Source organism: Sarcophilus harrisii, chromosome 1, assembly GCF_902635505.1.
Source record: "Sarcophilus harrisii chromosome 1, mSarHar1.11, whole genome shotgun sequence".
Lineage (NCBI taxonomy): Eukaryota > Metazoa > Chordata > Mammalia > Dasyuromorphia > Dasyuridae > Sarcophilus > Sarcophilus harrisii.
Window position 1 is genome coordinate 596,848,926 of NC_045426.1, and position 19,627 is coordinate 596,868,552.

The window sequence follows — 19,627 nt, forward strand, 5'->3', positions numbered from 1 at the left end:
TAAAGATAGATGTCTATGAAGGTAAATTTGTTTTTTTAAATTGACTAATTCCAGTGTAGAACTGTTTTTAAAGTTGATGCAATATAAATCAAGAAATAATCATACATTCATATGTAAGTACAACTTTATGGAATAGAGTAATAATTGAAATAATATTTGTAAAAATGCTTTTTTAGTATATATGCCATCCCATCTACCAACAATTTCAAAAAAATATTTAAAATTTTTTTCTAAGATAAATTTACTACCAAAACACAACCAAGAAAAGACTAACTGCATTCCATCTTTTCAATACTTACATTTTAAATGACAGTTAACTAAACTTAATGAATGGAAATAATAATAAATGGTACCAACAATGGCAAGTAATAATCAACATACAAGTAAAAATAAAATGTAACTAATTGTCTGTGGAATTGATTATAGGTATATCATAGAAACATGACAATCTCATAACAAAATATTACATTAAAATTACTCCCTTACCAATGCATGATGGAAGAGGGTAATCCCATGCTCTTCTTTCTCCTGTCATGCACTTTAAAAGGCTACTTCCATGGAGGGTATAACCTGGATTGCATCCATAAATGATAGTGCTACCAGCAAAATGACCTTGATCACTGATTTTATATCCAAACTGTGGCACACCAGGATCCTCACAATGTGAAAGTTCAAAACCTATGAGAAGAATAGAAGATAATTGAAGGCAATATCAAACATTAAAAATTTAAATATGACAAATATTTTTGATCATTTTAAAGAAATTGAAACAAATTAAATATTATGTTTATACATTTTATAATTTCCTATTTTTCATATACATGGAAAGGTACAGTTTATTTTTTTATAGAGAACTAATATTTTATGTACTGCATGCAAATTACTTGTTGAGAGATTGGGTCTGGGAAGCAAGATACACATAAGCATGGGCATTATAATAAAAGTTTATTAATTTCCTTTCCTTTTCACATCATTTATAACTATCCTTAAATTCTGATAAAATAATTTTAGGCAAACTTAGATGAATGTACTTTTATATATATTACCAAGGAAAAAACTACAGAATGGGAGGATCACTGATCTAGAGCTGGAAGGGACATTAAAGGCCAGAGAGAGGGAACAGAGGTCCAGGAATGTTCAATTATGTGCCAAGGTCACGTATATAGAAAGTAATCACATTTTAAAAAAACATATTTTTAGTCTCTATTTTGATTAGATAGTATCTTGAAAAAGATTAAAGGTATAGAGGAAAAAAAAAACCTCATATGCATTTTTTTAATGCATGCGAACTTTACTTTTTATAACAGCTTTTTATTTTCCCAAATACAAGCAAAGATAATTTTCAATATTGACCTTTGTAAAACCTTGTATCCCAAATTTTTCCCTCTTCCTTTCCCCAATCCCCTCTTCTAGACACTGACTAATTCAATTTAGGTTAAAAGTGTAATTCTTCTAAATGCATTTTTATATTCATCATGGTACACAAGAAAAATCAGATCAAAAGGGAAAAAAGAGAAAGAAAAAAACCAAGTAAACAAACAATAACAATAAAGGTAAAATTATTGTGCTTTGATACACATTCAGTCTTCATAGTTCTCTCTGGATGAAGAGGCATTTTTCCATCACAAATGAATTGGAATTACTTGAATCACCTGATTGTTGAAAAGAGTCATGTCTATCACAGTTGATCCTCACATAATCTTGTATAACTGCAATTTGTGGCATGAAATAAAATTATCCTTGGACTTTTAATACTAAGAAAAAGCATTGCTAAATTACATATAAACTGAAGAATTTGGAAAACATACCATTAGAGATCATGATTTAAGGTCTGCAATGAACCTAGATAAGCTTACTTGACCTTCACAAATCTGTGAGATGGTTGCTATTATTATCACCACTTACACATGAGAAACTCAGCCAAATAGAGAGAGAGATCAAATGACATGTCCAGAATTATTTGGGTATTAAGTGTCTGAGGCAAAATTTGATCCCAAATAATTATGACTTTAAGTCCAGTGAAGAGATTGCTCAGACCATCCCTAGCATATTTTGTTTGTTTGTTTTTTCTATTCTGTTGTAGTTCAGTGTTTTCAGTGATGTCTGAGTCTTCTTATTCAATTTGAGGTTTTCTTAGCAAAAATACTAGAATGATCTGCCATTAGATCCTTTAGCTTATTTTATAAATGAAGAAATTGAGGCAGACAAGGTTCAGTGACTTTTCTGGAGTCACACAGCTAGTGGCTGTCAGTGACCATTTTTGAAATTACTAAGATTAGTCTTCTTGATTCAATATCTGACACTCTGTTCTCTTTGCCACCCACCTGACCCAAGAATGAAGTAATCAAGAAGGGAAATTCTACTTCTTTTTTCGCACCCCATATTAAAAAGAATTTTGATAATTGAATAACTCTGAGAAATTTGATTGTGATGGTTGAGATTTGAAGAAGAGAAGACATCTGGGAGATAAAATAATTTTCTTGGAGTACTTGAAGAATTGATATTTGGAAGATTAATTAAACATCTTTTGCATGGTCTCAGAAATCAGAACTAGGGAAAATGGCTACAAATTACAGAAAGAAAGAGATAGGCTTATAACAATTCTTTCACAATTGAAACAATTGAAATGGAAATGGGCTTATTCTAAAAGAGTAAACTCGTCTTCATTTGCAGTTTTCCAAGAAAGAAAGACAAAACAAAGAAAAAATAAAACGTATATTTTTTTTCTATGTTTCAGGCACAGTACTAAGGACCTTACAAATAATACCTCATCTGATCACCACAAAACCTCTGAGAATAAGTGGTATTATAATATTCATTAAAGTTGAGTGACTTGCTTATGTCACACAGCTAGTAAGTTTTCTGAGGCTAGATTGTAATTCAGATCTTTCAGGCTGCAAGCTAAGAGCTTTATTCATTTGCCACCAACTAGGCAGGATGAGCACTAATCACATAATGTTGTAGATGGTATTCTTGGTCAGATACAAGTTGAACCAGATAGTCTCCAAGGTTCCTTCCAAACAGTCAGCTTTTGTAATCTATGGCTTTGTCATGTGTTTACAACACAAACTCTACATGGCATTATAGTTGGGAGCTGTCACAAAATATTCAAAATACCAGCTGTGAAACTGCAAGTCCTAAAATTTAACTATAACTTGCAATATTTTAACCATGATAAACTGAAAGTGCCATTAATATGCAATGGAGCTAAGTATAATGAAACAAATATTGATTAAAAAAACTTTTAAAAAAAGAGTTGAAAGCAATGCAACACAGATAATAATGATTAGAAGGCAAAATGAGCCCAGTGACCCTGGAGGGTAAATTGGTAGAATACATGTAGTTTTAAGTAAAATGTTTTACTGAAATTCAGGAAAAGCTAAAAATGGACATTGTTCTCCAAATTATATTGGCATTCATTAACCCAACAAATTCCATACATTCTTTGTGTTTTTCACTTGGTCAACATTGCTCTCTTTATTATATATGTATTCATGTTGTATGGAATGGAGAGATAAAGTGAAGAACTTACAGAAATGCTTAAAATCTTTTTCTGAAGTTTTTATTATTTCTATGTCTCTATGACCTGCGTAAGTATGGTATGTGCAAGCCAATATATTTTTTAAAACTTTAGATATATTTACTTAACTAGAAATGATGACATTTATCCTAGTTCAATGTTATCAATATTTAGATTATTAAATGCTGTCAGCTCAGTAATCTGAAGTTTGAAGGTTTGACTGATGATTCCTCTGGAATCAGGGAAACAAAACATTCCGTTCTAATTTGCCTTTGGCACCAATGTTTAACATTCAATTAGGGGAGAGGGCACCTGTTTCTCAATGCTCCCCAACCTATAATGTAATTCTTTGTAACCAAACCTATAAAAACTGTATATCTTTTCTAAATCTTTAGCCCTTCTACTGCGAGCTTTCTTTTTCCTTCCTTGCAGTGGAATTGCTCATTCTCATGAGAATTCATTAATAAATAACTTTTCTGCTTTCTACTGAGTGATCTCCCTCACAATATATAAGTAACAAAACCACTTGCATTAAAAAAAAAAAAAAACTAAACAAAAAGTAGAAAAAAAAAAAAACATTGCCATGTACATAGAAGAACATGACAGTTTATAAACTATAAAACAATAAATTTCCATTTTAAGACAGCCTACATAATAAATACCACACATATTCAGAGCTGTCCAACTGTTCTTTACTTCTGTTGTGCCACAGTTCACTTTCATTGTCCTGCCTCAGTTTCCCTAGATTGTTTTGCCTCAGTTCTTTGAATTGTTCTGCCTCAATCTTCTGGTTGTAACATCCCCCTTCCTGACCATTAAGACTGATATCACTTAGGGCTGACTACTCTAAGGTTATAAAGTGTAAATGTGTAATCTCAAAATAAGGGGAAGTTCAGATATCCTAAGTTATCAAGAATTTATGGTCCTCACCCCTCACCCTGTCAGAACTGGATTGATAGTCCATCCTTGGAAATTCCCACTGTTTGCCAATGTTCAGACTCCACCCCCTTGCCTACTTTGATCTTTGGAACCACATAATTCATTGGGCTCTCACATTCGATGCTGAATGCTTTGAAACATCAGCCCTGGAACCAAAATGGATCCTTTGGTCCCAGCTAATCTTTTCCTCTCAGAAATCCAAATAAAATATTAAAAACTCTCTAATCTCTATCTTGCCTCAGTTTCTCTGGCATTACACTTCCTTGTAGGTTTTCTTTTGTCCCTGCTATGCACTTTTTACTTTATTTATATCCTTTCTTTTTACAGTGAGCATTATGCTTAATTTTGCTGGCTATATTTCCAGCTGCAACCACCATTCTTTTTTCTCTCCAATAGCTTCAGTATCAATATTTTCAATATCTTTTAATGTAACTACTGCTAAGCACTGTGCAATTATAATTGTAGCTCCACCATATTTGAATTGTTTTATTTTTCTTTTTTTGTTCATAACATTTTCTCCTTAATCTGAGATTTCAGAATTTGTCTATGATTTTTTTTTTTCTTGTAAGATCTCTTTCAGGTAGTGATCAGTGAATTTTTTGTTCATTTCTACCTTTACCTCTTGTCTTAATACATTAGTACAATTGACTTTATTTCTTCTATTATTGTATCAAGATTATTTTTATTTTGATCATAGCTTTTAAATAGTCCACTTATTCTTATGTTTTTAGCTTCTTGATCTATGCTCCAGATCAGTTGCTTTTGTTATGAGATATTTTACATTCTTACCTATTTTTTTCATTCTTTATATTTTGTTTGGTTATTTCTTGGTCTCCTATAACTTCATTTATTTTCTCTTACCAGATTCTAATTTTCTTAAGACCTTTCCTGGATCTTGTTTTCTATTAGTTGACTTTCTTTTCACAATCTTGGGGCTTTTCTTGCATTCTTATTTTTTTTTAATTTCCCTCTATCACTCTTATTTGATTTTAACAATCTTTCTTGAGTTTTTCTATTAATTATTTTTGGCAGGTGACCATTTGATGTTTTTTTTTTGTTTGTTTGTTTTTTTTTTTTGTTTTGCTTTCTTTTTTTTGGGTAGAAGAGGCTTTTTTGCTTCATTATTCTCCTTTGGAGATGAATTTTATCTTTGCAACATAGCCAACATCTATGGTAGGGATCTTTCTTCTTTTCCTGCTCTTTAAAAAAAAAAAATAGCAGCTTGTTGGTGCCATCACTTCTAGTTCTGAGTGTGGAAGATATTTTTCTTACTCTTATTTTTTGAGCTTTGTCCTGGGCCTAACCTCTGCATTCTTTTACCCCTCTAAGCCACAGCTAGGGCTTCCCCAGAACACGATATTGGAATGTTCTTGTTCCCTGAGAACCTTACAGTTGATAAAACCTTTAGTTATTCTCTTTGGGCTGAAAGCAAAACCAAAAACTCAGCTTTCTTGCTAACAGCAACCTCACCTCACTACTTCTGCTCTCACCTGGGTTTTTGCTCTCAGCAGACACGTTCTGGTTCCTTCTTATCCAGGAACTTTTAAGCAGCACAGCTGGGCTTGCCATATCTTGTTAGCAGAGGTTACCTCAATTTCTTTGCCCCTCACCTCAGATTGTCTGGCTTGCTTCACTTCAGGAACTGAAAATTCCCATGGCTATGGTAAAGGTCACCTAATAATCCAGCTATACCTTGGGCTTTCCACTTACTATTTCAGTGAAGCTAGCCTTAGATCAAATCTGTATCCTAGGATCTTTATTTGAATCTTCTCCAGTTGCCTGAGGAGAACCACTGTTCTGCACCAATTCTTATTTATTTTTGCTATCTACATTTATTATGAGGTGTTATTTTGCCCTGTTTATGGGGGATGTGAAGTGTTTGGAATTTTCTCATCTATACCTTCTTCTCTGAATTCTCTCCCTATATACTTTTAATGTTGAAGGACATATTCATGTATCAGTTGTTCAAGATTTATATAATACAGAAAATGAGAATTAGACTGGTATCCTCTTAAATAGCTGAAGACAAAATTATTTTTAAATATATTACATTGTGAAGATATTAGGAGGTAAGGTCCAGAAAAAAGGCAGTTCCCAGGAATAACAACAATCCTTTGCATTCATGCCTGGATGATATTAGCCTTAGTAAAATCCCAGAATTGTTAAACACCATTAGGTAGTTGCTGAGCTTAGACAAGCATTGGTATTATCCATGTTCTGGTCATGAAATTCTGTTATGAATCAAACTTGTCATACTCTTGTTGTTAACCCTCATTATCAGGATGACAGCTTACTGTGCAGTCATAGCTATGAGTATTAAGATTCCCTGATATTATTTAAGCCCCACCCACCCACCCACTAGTGGTGGGGCTCTACTACATGTGTTGTTACTTGCAAGCCATTTTTGTCACTCTGAAATTAAACTTCTGTTTGATTCCTAATTTTCCTATTTCTAGCTTGCTTTATTTGGCTCTAACCATCCAGAAATTGAAGACTATCTGACAACACGTATGTGTTACTCCTGTGAAGTACTCTCTCTCAAAAATCACATATTTATATTGACTTTACCATACTGCCCCAGACATAAGTCAATTTATCATCATTTGTAAGAAGATAACTTTTATGTTTATTTGTGTATATGTATGTATGTGTACATGTTTGTATGTATAAATATTTAGTTATGTGTATGTATATATGTATGCTTTCATTCACATACATAAACACACACACGAAAGACATAAATATATATTTTTTTCAAGATATGTTGCTAAATTCATCCTTCCTTTATTAGAATATTCTGTGAATTTTATTGGCTATTGATTTAGATGAAGTAGAAAGGGGACAAGTTATATAAATTAAGACATAGAATACTTTTGATTGTAGATGAGCATGTATATGTACAATGGATTAAGCTGCAAAAGCACAACAAAATTTAAATCATTGTGATAGAATTATTTTTGATTTCCCATAAGTAGTCAAGGACTACATTATCTCAATGTACAATTTCAGCTGGGAATCTTTTCAGTAAAACCTCAAATAAATAAAATTATCAATCAAATAACGTCTTCATGAAAAATCAAATGCAACAAATATTCACTACTCAATGTGAAATGTGATGCTGTGATTAGGTAAAAGTCTAGAACACAAAGTAAAACATCAAAAATTATGAAGTACTTTCATTTATTATTAATTTTTTCCCTTATTTTTGGCATACTAGCATAAATCAGATATAGAAAATGTCATTCATTTTCTTCATTTACATAACATTTTTCCCTGAAAGAATTTTAAATTTAAAATATGGTATATCTGAGATTGTTGCATTATGAGAATAAAGGAAGAATTCTATTCCCACCAACTTTTCAAATTAATGAATGGTATTTATAAGAAAACATTTCTCTTTCCTTTAATATCATGATCAAATAATTATACTCCTCACTGAATTTCATGTTTAAGTATAGAACAAATACTCAAGCAATCAACAAGCATTAATATGTATCTATGGTGTTATGTACTTAGCACTGTACAAGTCACCAAGGATTAAAAAGGCAAAATCACAGAACATTCCAATAAAGGAAGGATGAAGAGGTCTGAGAAGTTGGGGAAAACAGGAAAGGTCTTATTTTATACAATAAGAAAGCGACAGAGTGAGGTTTCAAAATCTCCTACTTCAATGTTCTTCCTCTTTCTATTATACCAAGTAACAAAAGTTCTTTAAAATCAAGTGAGGGAATATTTTAGCATTCCAGAGGAAGAAGTAGAGTGGGAGCAATGACTCATTCTATAGAAGTAGCAGTTGCTGGGCAGGTCTTTCCTGAGCCTTAAACTAAGAAGGTCCTATTCATGAATTCAGGGGCTTTAAGTCTTATTTTAGAACTTCAAAGGGGATTAATTATAATGGATGGTGAATGTGATTGAAACATAAGCATAGCATGATATGGTCTAATATTTCTTGCCTCGGAAGAATAGAGGAGAAAAAAAATTGAGTAGCTCTCTTTACATTTCAGTAATACCTTCCTTTATTCAAATTTTCAAATGTGTTTTTGAATCTTCTTGATGTGAGGATTATATCTAATGGTGTATATCCATTCATTCATGCCTGCCCATTCTCAGCAACTCATCTTTTTACTTCCATTATATTTTTACTGCAAGAGATCTACTTAATATACTGGCAGCTTTCCATGTTTTATTCATAAGATACCAGTAGAGCACTAGGAAGTTTACCTGATAATCCCCATCCTATGCTGCATGGGTTCCCATTGTCAAAAATTATGAACAGATATCCAAGTTGTAAGCCTCTTTGTTATTAGATAGGCAGAAGGCAGTTGCCATACCTGACAGCATGATGAAATCTACCAGAGCCTGAATTTCCTAGCTTGAGAACTCCAGATTACTTCTATGTTATAATGAAGAGTTCAACCTTCTAAAGAACTTAGACCTTTTATTTTTTTTTTACAAAATTTGCCTATATTATTTTAATTAATTCTCAAATCATCCTGTGTGATAGTACAAATACTATTACTACCATTTTTATAGATGCAAAAATGGAAACTAAGAGAAGTGGTAAAGTTTGCCCAGTGCCACATAACTAATAAGACTCTGAACTCAGATCACAAAACTAGGTCTTCTGAATCCTATTCTGTTAGGATTCTTATAAGGTACTAAGTCAGTGGAATTGATAGAGACAATAAATATCTAATTTAGCATGGTTCAGTTTGATTGATCTGATCCTACAAGGAGATGTTATGGGCCAGAACTTGAAACAAGGTATTAAGTGGAATTGAGGAGATAATGATTAAATCTAGTTTAGCATTGATTTGATCCTACAACAAATAATGATTTTGTAGTGATATGATTGGTGTATACTGAGTGTGGGGCAATAAAGGGAGAAGCTCTTGGAGCCAGGAGGAGAACTAAAGAGGACTGAGAAGTGGTGGCAGGCTGTCCTGTGGAGAACACTGAAACCAAGATTCAGAAGGCCTCCAGAAAAGCTAGCCAAGCCCCAAGTGAAGGAGACAAGATTTTGAAGGAGGCAACAAAGGATTTGGACTTTAACTCCTAGCTGCTTTTGGGGTGATTATACTGAACTGAAAGGAAGGCTGCCCCTAGAAGCTCCCCAAGAACCCTTCTCCCAGAGAACATTATATTTTATAGAAGAATATTACACTATTCCATTATTCTTTACAATATCACTGTCATCATCATCATCATTACTATCATCATTATCATCATCATAACCACTAGCATCATATAATTTTTAATAATTTTTGCTATTGTCATAATATCATGTATATTACAATAATATATGACTAATTATTATAATATCTATTATTAATCATAATAATAGCAATAAAGCACCCTGGAGTAGCATTCATAAGAGCTGATTTTGTGTCCTGGCTTCAGAGTCTACTAATTATGTGACACTGGGTAAATCCCTCATCACTCTGACTCTCATTTCGTTATTTATAATATAATGATCTGAGGTATCAAATGTATTAGTAAAAATTAATTTTCAATATATATTTAGATCTTATTTTGATCAATTGCTAAGTGATGAGTATAAGTGAATCTTTCTTTAATTAGAATTCAAGCTCTAACAGGGATTATTATGTCAAAAATTATTCAAATTAACTTGACATATTCACTATATATTTGGTGACATCCAATTTAGCAATATTCCTATAGGCATTGGCATTTGAGTTGAGCTTTGAAAGAAACTCGGGGTTCTAAGGAAGATGAGAAAATAGTGCATTAAAATTATGAGGAACAAAGAATGCAAAGACAGAGATATAACATAATGTATGTGTGAGAGACAAGAACAATTTTGCTGAGTCACAGGATATGTGAAGGGGAATGACTTATAGAAAATTCTGAAACCATATTTGGAAATGTCTTGAATGCCAAACAGTATTTCTAGTTGCTCTCAGAGGTCAAAGAGAAAATAAAAATTTCTAAATTTATTGAGCAGGAAAATTATATAGACAGAACTCCATTTTAAGGATATCATTTGATATTAGATGCATTGAAGAATGGAAAAATTTGAGAAAAAAATTCAACCACAAGATTCTTGTAATAGACCACTTTGTGTAGACTTTAAACCAAAAGATACCACTACTCAGATGGACTCAAAAGCCTACAAACACCGCCAATCTATGCAACAACAGAAAAAAAGGAAAAAGAAAAAAGAAAGGCAAATACTATGGATTCAACATTGCTCATAATATAAACTGTTTTTTTCCCCTCTGACTAGCCTTCTCATTTTCAGTACATTATTTCTTACTATCAACCAGAGGTTAATTTATTCTGAGAGTCACAGAATCCAGGAATCTTAAATTAGAAGATACCTTGATTAGAGAAATACAAATTAAGATAACTCTGAAGTACCAATGCATGCCTCTCAAATTGACTAAGATGACAGGAAAAGATGACAAATGTTGGAGGGGATGTGGGAAAATGGGGACACTAATATCTTGTTAGTGGAGTTGTATGATCCACCCATTCTAGAGAGCAATTTGGAGCTATGCCCAAATATACATACACAGCACATACAGCAATGTCTGGGTCTAATAGTTTAAAGAGATCATAAAAAAAAGGAAAGGACATATATATACAAACATATTTGTAACTGCCATTTTTGCAGTGGCAAGGAAATGAAAACTGAGTGTATACCCATCAGTTGGGGAATGAATGAATAAGTTATGGTATAGGGATATGATAGAATATTATTGTTCTATAAGAAATAATCAGCAAGATGATTTCAGAAAGGCCTTGGGAGACTTACTTACATGAACTGATGTTAAGTGAGTAGAACAAAGAGAACATAGTTTAGAGCAACAAGATTATATGATGATCAACTCTGATGTACTACCTTTTTTTTTTTTTTTTTAAACAATTAGACCAATTCCAATATACTTGTGACAGAGAGAGCCATCTGTACCCAGAGAGAGAATTGTTGGGCCAGAATGTGGATTACAACAAAGTATTTTCACAATTTACATTTTTTAAATGTATAGAGTTGACTCAAATTTATAAGAATTAAAGCCATTGTTAAGTTGGTAAATGGCCAAAGGATATGAACAAGCAATTTTCAAATTATGAAAAATATTTCTAGTCATATAAAATGGTGCTCTAAATTATTATTGATCATTGAAAGGCAAATTAAGAAAATTCTGGGGGGCAGAGCCAAGATGGCAGAGAAGGCATATGCAACTTTCTGAGCTCTCTCATACTCTCAAGACCAATGATTAAATTCAGACTCAAAAATAGTGCTTGACTGGTAAAATTCACAAAGGTTAGAAGTACAACAATTTACCAGCTGAAGATAATTTAGAAGATCACTAGAAAAGGTTTGTCCTGAGTGGCCGGAGCAGATTAGCAGGGATAGAACCAGAGGCTAAGGTCTGGAGCAGAGCAGGGGTCAGGGTGGCCTCTGTGGTTAGAAAAGTTATAGAGATAACTCTGCCATGGGCTAACTGCTCTGCCTTGATTACAAAGCAGTAGACCAGAAGAGAAATTAAAGCAAAAGGCAGATGATATCCTAAAAAAACACCAGAACCTAACAAGATCTGGCAATACCCACCCAAACCAGAAGTGACTCAGCACAGACCACAGCTGCATTCTGCAGCACGGGGCTGGGGCACTCACAAATCTGTATGGCAGGGTGGTGCAGCCCAGGCCAGCCTCTAATCTGCATAGTGGGGAGCTTGGCCTTGGGCAATAGAACTTCTGCAGTATGCCTATGCTTTCCTAGGCAGATAAACTTACAGTCCGTGAGGGGCTATTCACTGGTCAGCTGCTAATACCCACAGCCCCACAGCGGGCTTTGGCTTGGGGTAGTGACACTTTTGTTGCTCAGACTTTAGCCCCAGGGCATTCGCTAATCAGCACAGTGAGGTTCTTCACTAGGCACTTCCGTAGCTTGGCCCCATGCTACCTAGGCGTAGTCATTTCCAGTGGGGAACTTTTTCCCAGAGCACTCCTGTACCTTGCCATTCTTTGCAGTCCATTTACAGGACAGCTACTGTACATACACTTATCCCTGCTCTGCAGAGGAAGCTGCTAACCTTCTTGCCTTGAAAGCAGACTCTACAGGCTTTAAGAAAATGAGTAAAAAAATCAAAAGGGCAATCAATAGGTTCTATACAGAAAGACAGCAGGTTTTCAACCCCAAGGAGACTAATAGCAAACAGTCTCCAGACAATACCCCAAAGGGGGATCTAACCTGGTCGCAAATACAAAAGACTCTCCTAAAAGAGACTATTATAAATCTTAAAAGAGAGCTAGAAGAAAAGTGGGGAAAGGAAAGAGAAGTTATGCAAGAGAGTAAAAACTTCCTGAAATGTGAATTGGAAAAGGTAAAAAACTCCCAGAAAGTGCAGGTAAACAGAATTTGTGAATTGACCAAAGAAAGAACTCCCAAGCAAGTAGGATTTGTGAATTGGAAATAGAAAATAACTCAGGAAAAAAAAAAAGTGAAATGGAAGAAAAATTCCACAGAGCAAAACAACTCATTTAAAAACTCAATTGGACATATACAAAAAGAAGTAAAAAAAAAAGCTAATGAAGAAAATAACTCATTAAAAATCAGAACTAAACAAATAGAAATGAATGATTCTTTAAGACATCAAGAATCAGTCAAGCAAAACCAAAAAAAATGAAAAATTAGGGAAAAAAACATTATATATCTACCTGAAAAACAACAGACCTGGAAAATGGATCTAGGAGAGATAATCTGAGGATTATTGGACTTCCCAAAAATTATGATGAAAAAAAGAGCCTAGATAACATTTTACAGGAAATCATCAAAGAGAACTGCCCAGATGTAATAGAATCAGAAGGTAAAATATGCATTGAAATAATTTATTGAACACCTTCTGAAAAAGACCCTAAAATAAAAACTCCAAGGAATATTGTGGACAAATTTCAGAACTATCAGACTAAGGGGAAAATATTACAAACAGCCAGGAAAAAGCAATTCAAATACCGAGGTACCACAAAAAGGATCACTGAAGATCTGGCTGCCTCCACATTAAAGGATCAAAGGTCCTGGAATCTGATATTCTGAAAGTCAAAAGAGCTTGGAATGCAGAAAAGAACAAACTACACAGCTAAGCTAAACTTATTGTGTTTCATTGTGTTTCATGGAAGAAGATAGACATTTAATGAAACAAATGAATTCCATTGGTTTCTAAGGAAAAAACTAGATCTTAAAAAAAAAAAAAAAAAATCTCCAACCATAGGACTTAAGAGAAGCAACAAAGGTAAAAGAACCAAGTGAGAACTGTATTTCTGTTGTGGATATACATAAAGATCACATGTATCATTTTATTTTACTGATATAACATAAAAAAGGGAAATAGAAATGGAAAGGGGATAGTGTCAGAAAAAGGGGAAAGGGGAGATAAAAAGAGGAAAACTACATCCCACGAAGAGGAAAAGGTAACCTATCATATCTTTTTTTTATTAATTTAATAGCCTTTTATTTACAGGTTATATGTATGGGTAACTTTACAGCATTGACAATTGCCAAACCTCTTGTTCCAATTTTTCCTTTCCCAACTCCCCCCAGATGGCAAGATGTGCAGTAGATGTTAAATGTATTAAAATATAAATTGGATACACAATAAGTATACATGACCAAACTGTTATTTTGCTGTACAAAAAGAATCAGACTCTGAAATAGTGTACAATTAGCCTGTGAAGGAAATCAATAATGCAGGTAGGCAAAAATATGGAGATTGGGAATTTAATGTAATGGTTCTTAGTCATCTCCCAGAGTTCTTTTGCTGGGTGTAGTTGGTTCAGTTCATTACTGCTCCATGGAAATGATTTAGTTGATCACATTGCTGAGGATGGCCAAGTCCATCAGAATTGGTCATCATATAGTATTGTTGTTGAAGTATATAATGATCTCTTGGCCCTGCTTGTTTCACTCAGCATCAGTTCATGTAAGTCTCTCCAGGCCTTTCTGAAATCTTCCTGTTGGTCATTTCTTACAGAACAATAATATTCCATAATATTCATATACCACAATTTATTCAGCCATTATCCAACTGATGGGCATCCACTCATTTTCCAGTTTCTAGCCACTACAAAGAGGACTGCCACAAACATTCGTGCACATACAGGTCCCTTTTCCTTTTTTATGATCTCTTTGGGATATAAGGCCAGTAGTAACATTGCTGCATCAAAGTGTATGCATGGTTTGATAACTTTTTGAGCATAGTTCCAAATTGCTCTCCAGAATGGTTGGATTCGTTCACAACTCCACCAACAATGTATCAGTGTCCCAGTTTTCCCGCATCCCCTCCAACAATCATCATTATTTTTTCCTGTCATCTTAGCCAATCTGACATAACCTATCATATCTGATGGAACTTAGAGAGGGGGAGTAACATTGTGTGAATCTTACTCATCAAAGTTGGCTCAAAGAGAAAATAATTGACATTTGTTTTACAGAGAATCTTTTCTCACCTCATTAAACAGTAGGAGATGAAAAGGGAAAAGGAAAAGTGTAATAAGGGAAGGGTACAAGAAAGGGGAAGGGATTCAAAGGCAGGAGGGAGGGATCCTAAAGAGGAAGAGCTGTGTGACACACGTGGAGCCCATAACTTTAATACTGGGAAAGGAAGTAAGGGAGCAAGAAAAAGAAAAGCCCAATCTGGAGATAAGATGTCAGGTAATGAAGAATTAGTAATTTTAACTATAAATGTGAATGAAATGAACTCTCCCATAAAGCAGAGGTGGATACCAGACTGGATCAAAAGTCAGAACCCTAAAATATGCTGTTTACAGGAAAAACATTTAAAGCAGGGAGATACATACAGAGTAAAGGTAAAAGGCTGAAGCAGAATTTATTATGCTTCAGGTGAAATAAAAAAAGCAGGGGTAACCATTCTTATCTCAGATCACGCAAATGCAAATATTGATCTAATTAAAAGAGACAAGGAAGGAAACTATATCTTGCTACAGGGTAGCATAGACAATGAAGCAATATCAATACTAAAAATATATGTACAAATTGGTATAGCATCTAACTTCCTAAAGAAGAAGTAAAGAGAGTTATAAAAAGATATAGACAACAAAACTAAAATAGTGGGAGATAGCAACCTTGGACTCTTAGAATTAGATTAATCAAACCACAAAAAAAAGAGAGAAAGAAATTAAAGAAGTAAATAGAATATTAGAAAAATTAGATATGATAGATCTTTGGAGAAATCTGAATGGTGACAGAAAATGTTAGAATCCTAGATTTGCTAAGTACCATGCTACATTAGCACTTTGTAGGGATTCCAACATGAAAGCAGTATAGTTTCTTCTCAGCAGTTCATGGAACCTATACAAAAACTAACCATATGTTAGGACATAAAGACCTCAAAATTAAATGCAGGAAGGCAGAAATAGTAAATGCTTTCTTTTCAGATCATGATGCAATAAAAACTACATTCAATAAAAATGTAGGGGTAAATAGACCAAAAAGTAATTGGCAACTGAATAATCTCATCTTAAAAAAAGATTGGGTGAAACAGCAAATTATACACACAATTAATAATTTCAATCAAGATAATGACAACGATGAGACATCTTACCACAATTTCTGGGATGCAGCCAAAGTGGTAATAAGGGGAAATTTTATATCTTTGGATGCTTACTTGAATAAAATAGTGAAAGAAAAGGTCAATAAATTGGGGTTGCAACTTAAAAAGCTAGAAAAATACCAAATTAAAAACCCCCAATCAATTACTAAACATGAAATTCTAAATTTAAAAGGAGAAATTAATAATAGTGAAAGTAAAAAAAAAACTATTGAATTAATAAATAAAACTAAGAGTTGGTTTTATGAAAAAAATACAATAAAATAGATAAAACTTTGGTAAATCTGATTAGAAAAAGGACAGAGGAAAATCAAATTGATAGTCTTAAAAATAAAAAGTGAGAACTTTCCACCAATGAAGTGGAAATTACAACAATAATAAGGAATTATTTTGGCCAACTTTATGCCAATAAATTTGATAACCTAAGTGAAATGAATGACTACCTCCAAAAATATAGTCTTTCCAGATTAACAGAGGAGGAAGTAAATTGCTTAAATAGTCCTATTTCAGAAAAAGAAATAGAACAAGCTATTAATCAACTCCCTGAGAAAAAATCCCCAGGACCAAATGGATTTACATGTGACATCTAAAGAACAATTAGCCCCAATGTGATATAAACTATCTGAAAAAATAGGAAATGAAGGAATCCTACCAAATTCCTTTTATGACACAGACATGGTGGTAGTGATACCTAAACCAGGTAGGTTGAAAACAGAGAAAGAAAATTATAGACCAATCTCCCTAATGAATATTGATGCTAAAATCTTAAATAAGATATTAGCAAAAAGACTACAGAAAATCATCCCCAGGATAATACACCATGATCAAGAAGGATTTATACCAGGAATGCAGGGCTGGTTCAATATTAGGAAAACTATCAGTATAATTGACCATATTAATAACCAAATTTACAAAAAGCATATGATTATCTCAATAGATGCAGAAAGAGCATTTGATAAAATCCAACATCCAATCCTACTAAAAACACTTATGATAATAGGAATAAATGAACTTTTCCTTAAAATAGTCAGGAGCATCTATTTAAAACCATCAGTAAGCATCATATGCAATGGGGATAAACTGCAACTATTCCCAATAAGATCAGGAATGCAACAAGGTTGCCCACTATCACTGTTATTATTCAATATTGTAATAGAAATGCTAGCTTTGCAGAACTAGAGATCATTACTGATCACAAAATAGAAAATTTCGATTATACCAAACTGAAAAGTTTTTGTACAAACAAAACTAATGCAGACAAGATTAGAAGGGAAGCAATAAACTGGGAAAATATTTTTACAGTCAAAGGTTCTGATAAAGGCCTCATTTCCAAAATATATAGAGAATTAACTCTAATTTATAAAAAATCAAGCCTTTCTCCAATTGAAAAATGGTCAAAGGATATGAACAGAAAATTCTCACATGAAGAAATTGAAACTATTTCTAGTCATATGAAAAGATGCTCCAAGCCATTATTAATCAGAGAAATGCAAATTAAGACAACCTAAGATCTACCACACACCTGTCAGATTGGCTAAGATGACAGGAAAAAATAATGATGATTGTTGGAGGGGATGTGGGAAAACTGGGACATTAATGCATTGTTGTTGGAGTTGTGAACGAATCCAACTATTCTGGAGAGTAGTTTGGAACTATGCTCAAAAAGTTATAAAGCTGTGCATACCCTTTGATGCAGCAGTGTTACTACTGGGCTTATATCCCAAAGAGATTATAAAGAAGGGAAAGGGACCTGTATTTGCACGAATGTTTGTGGCAGCCCTTTTTGTAGTGGCTAGAAACTGGAAACTGAATGGATGTCCATCAGTTGGAGAATGGCTGAATAAATTGTGGTATAGAATATTATGGAATATTACTGTTCTGTAAGAAATGACCAACAGGATGATTTCCAGAAAGGCCTGAGAGACTTACACGAACTGATGCTGGAGGAAATGAGAGGACCAGGAGATCATTATATACTTCAACAACAATATTATATGATGACCAGTTCTGATGGACCTGGCCATCCTCAGCACTGAGATCAACCAAATCATTTCCAATGGAGCAGTAATGAACTGAACCAGCTACGCCCAGAGAAAGAACTCTGGGAGATGACTAAAACCATTACATTGAATCCCAATCCTATATTTATGCCCACCTGCATTTCTTGATTTCCTTCACAAGCAATTGTACAATATTTCAAAGTCTGATTCTTTTTGTACAGCAAAATAACGTTTTGGTCATGTATACTTATTGTGTATCTAATTTATATTTTAATGTATTTAACATTTACTGGTCATCCTGCCATCTAGGGGAGGGGATCGGTGGGTAAGAGGTGAAAAATTGGAACAAGAGGTTTGGCAATTGTTAATGCTGTAACTTTACCCATGCATATAACCTGTAAATTAAAGGCTATTAAATAAAAAAATAATAATAAAATTAAAAAAAAAAGAAATGCTAGCTTTGGCAATAAGAGTTGAGAAAGATTAAAAGAATTAGAGTAGGTAATGTGGACACCAAATTATCACTCTTTACTAATGATATGCTGGTATAATTAGAGGACCCCAGAGATTCTTCTAAAAAGCTATTAGAAACAATCCACACTTTAGCAAAGTTGCAGGATACAAAATAAACCCATATAAGTCATCACCATTTTTATATATCACTAACAAAATCCAACAGTTAGAGTTAAATCAAGAAATTCCATCTAAAGTAACTACTGATAGTATAAAATACTTAGGAATCTATCTGCCAAGAGAAAATCAGAAACTACATGAGCAAAACTAAAAAACACTTTCCACACAAATAAAGTCAGATCTAACCAATTGGAAAAATATTAAATACTCTTGGATAGGGCAAGCAAATATAATAAAGATGAGAAAACTACCTAAAATAATCTATTTATTTAGCGGTAATACCAGTCAGATTTCAAAAAAAAAAAAAAAAAAAAAACTATTTTAATGACCTAGAAAAAACAACGTTCCTATGGAAAAACAGAATTTCGAGGGAATTAATGAAAAAAAAAATCAAATGAAGGTGGCTTAGCTGTACCAGATCTAAAAGTATATCATAATGCAGCGGTTACCAAAACCATTTGGTATTGGCTAAAAAATAGACTAGTTGATCAGTGGAATAGGTTAAGTTCAAGGGACAAAACAGCCAATAACTAATAATCTAGTGTTTGACAAAACCAAAGTGTTGGAATCCTTACAAAGTGTTAAGTCATTCGAGTTGATAGACACAATAAATATCTAATTTAGTATGATTGATCTGATCCTACAAGGAGATGTTATGGGCCAGAACTTGAAACTGAGAGATTCATTCCAACTTTCACCTTACTGCTGGCTGGAGACATTCAGAGTTGAGCTAGAGGAGTTAGATCCATTCCTATCTTCCACCTTTGTGCTGGCTGGAGGCAGAAGAAAGCAGAGGCAAAGGACAAGCTGCAAGAGCTCTCAGAACCAAGGAAAACTGAGGCCTCTATTAAAGCTACCTGGGCCCAAGGAAGGAGAAAATAAACATTTGTATTTTATCAGCTGGCTGCATTTGGGTGATTATTACTTTAACTGAAACTAAGACT

At 33.6% G+C, this 19,627-nt stretch overlaps 1 protein-coding gene across 2 annotated transcripts in view; it reads right to left on the minus strand.

Annotated features, from left to right (window-relative positions):
- CSMD3 (CUB and Sushi multiple domains 3) overlaps window positions 1-19,627 on the minus strand; it is a 1,575,929-nt gene that overhangs the window by 393,354 nt on the left and 1,162,948 nt on the right. For both annotated transcript variants that reach the window (XM_031954893.1, XM_031954946.1), the window contains one exon: window positions 487-678. In XM_031954893.1, coding sequence (XP_031810753.1) covers window positions 487-678 — 192 coding nt within the window. The remainder of the gene's footprint in view (window positions 1-486; window positions 679-19,627) is intronic.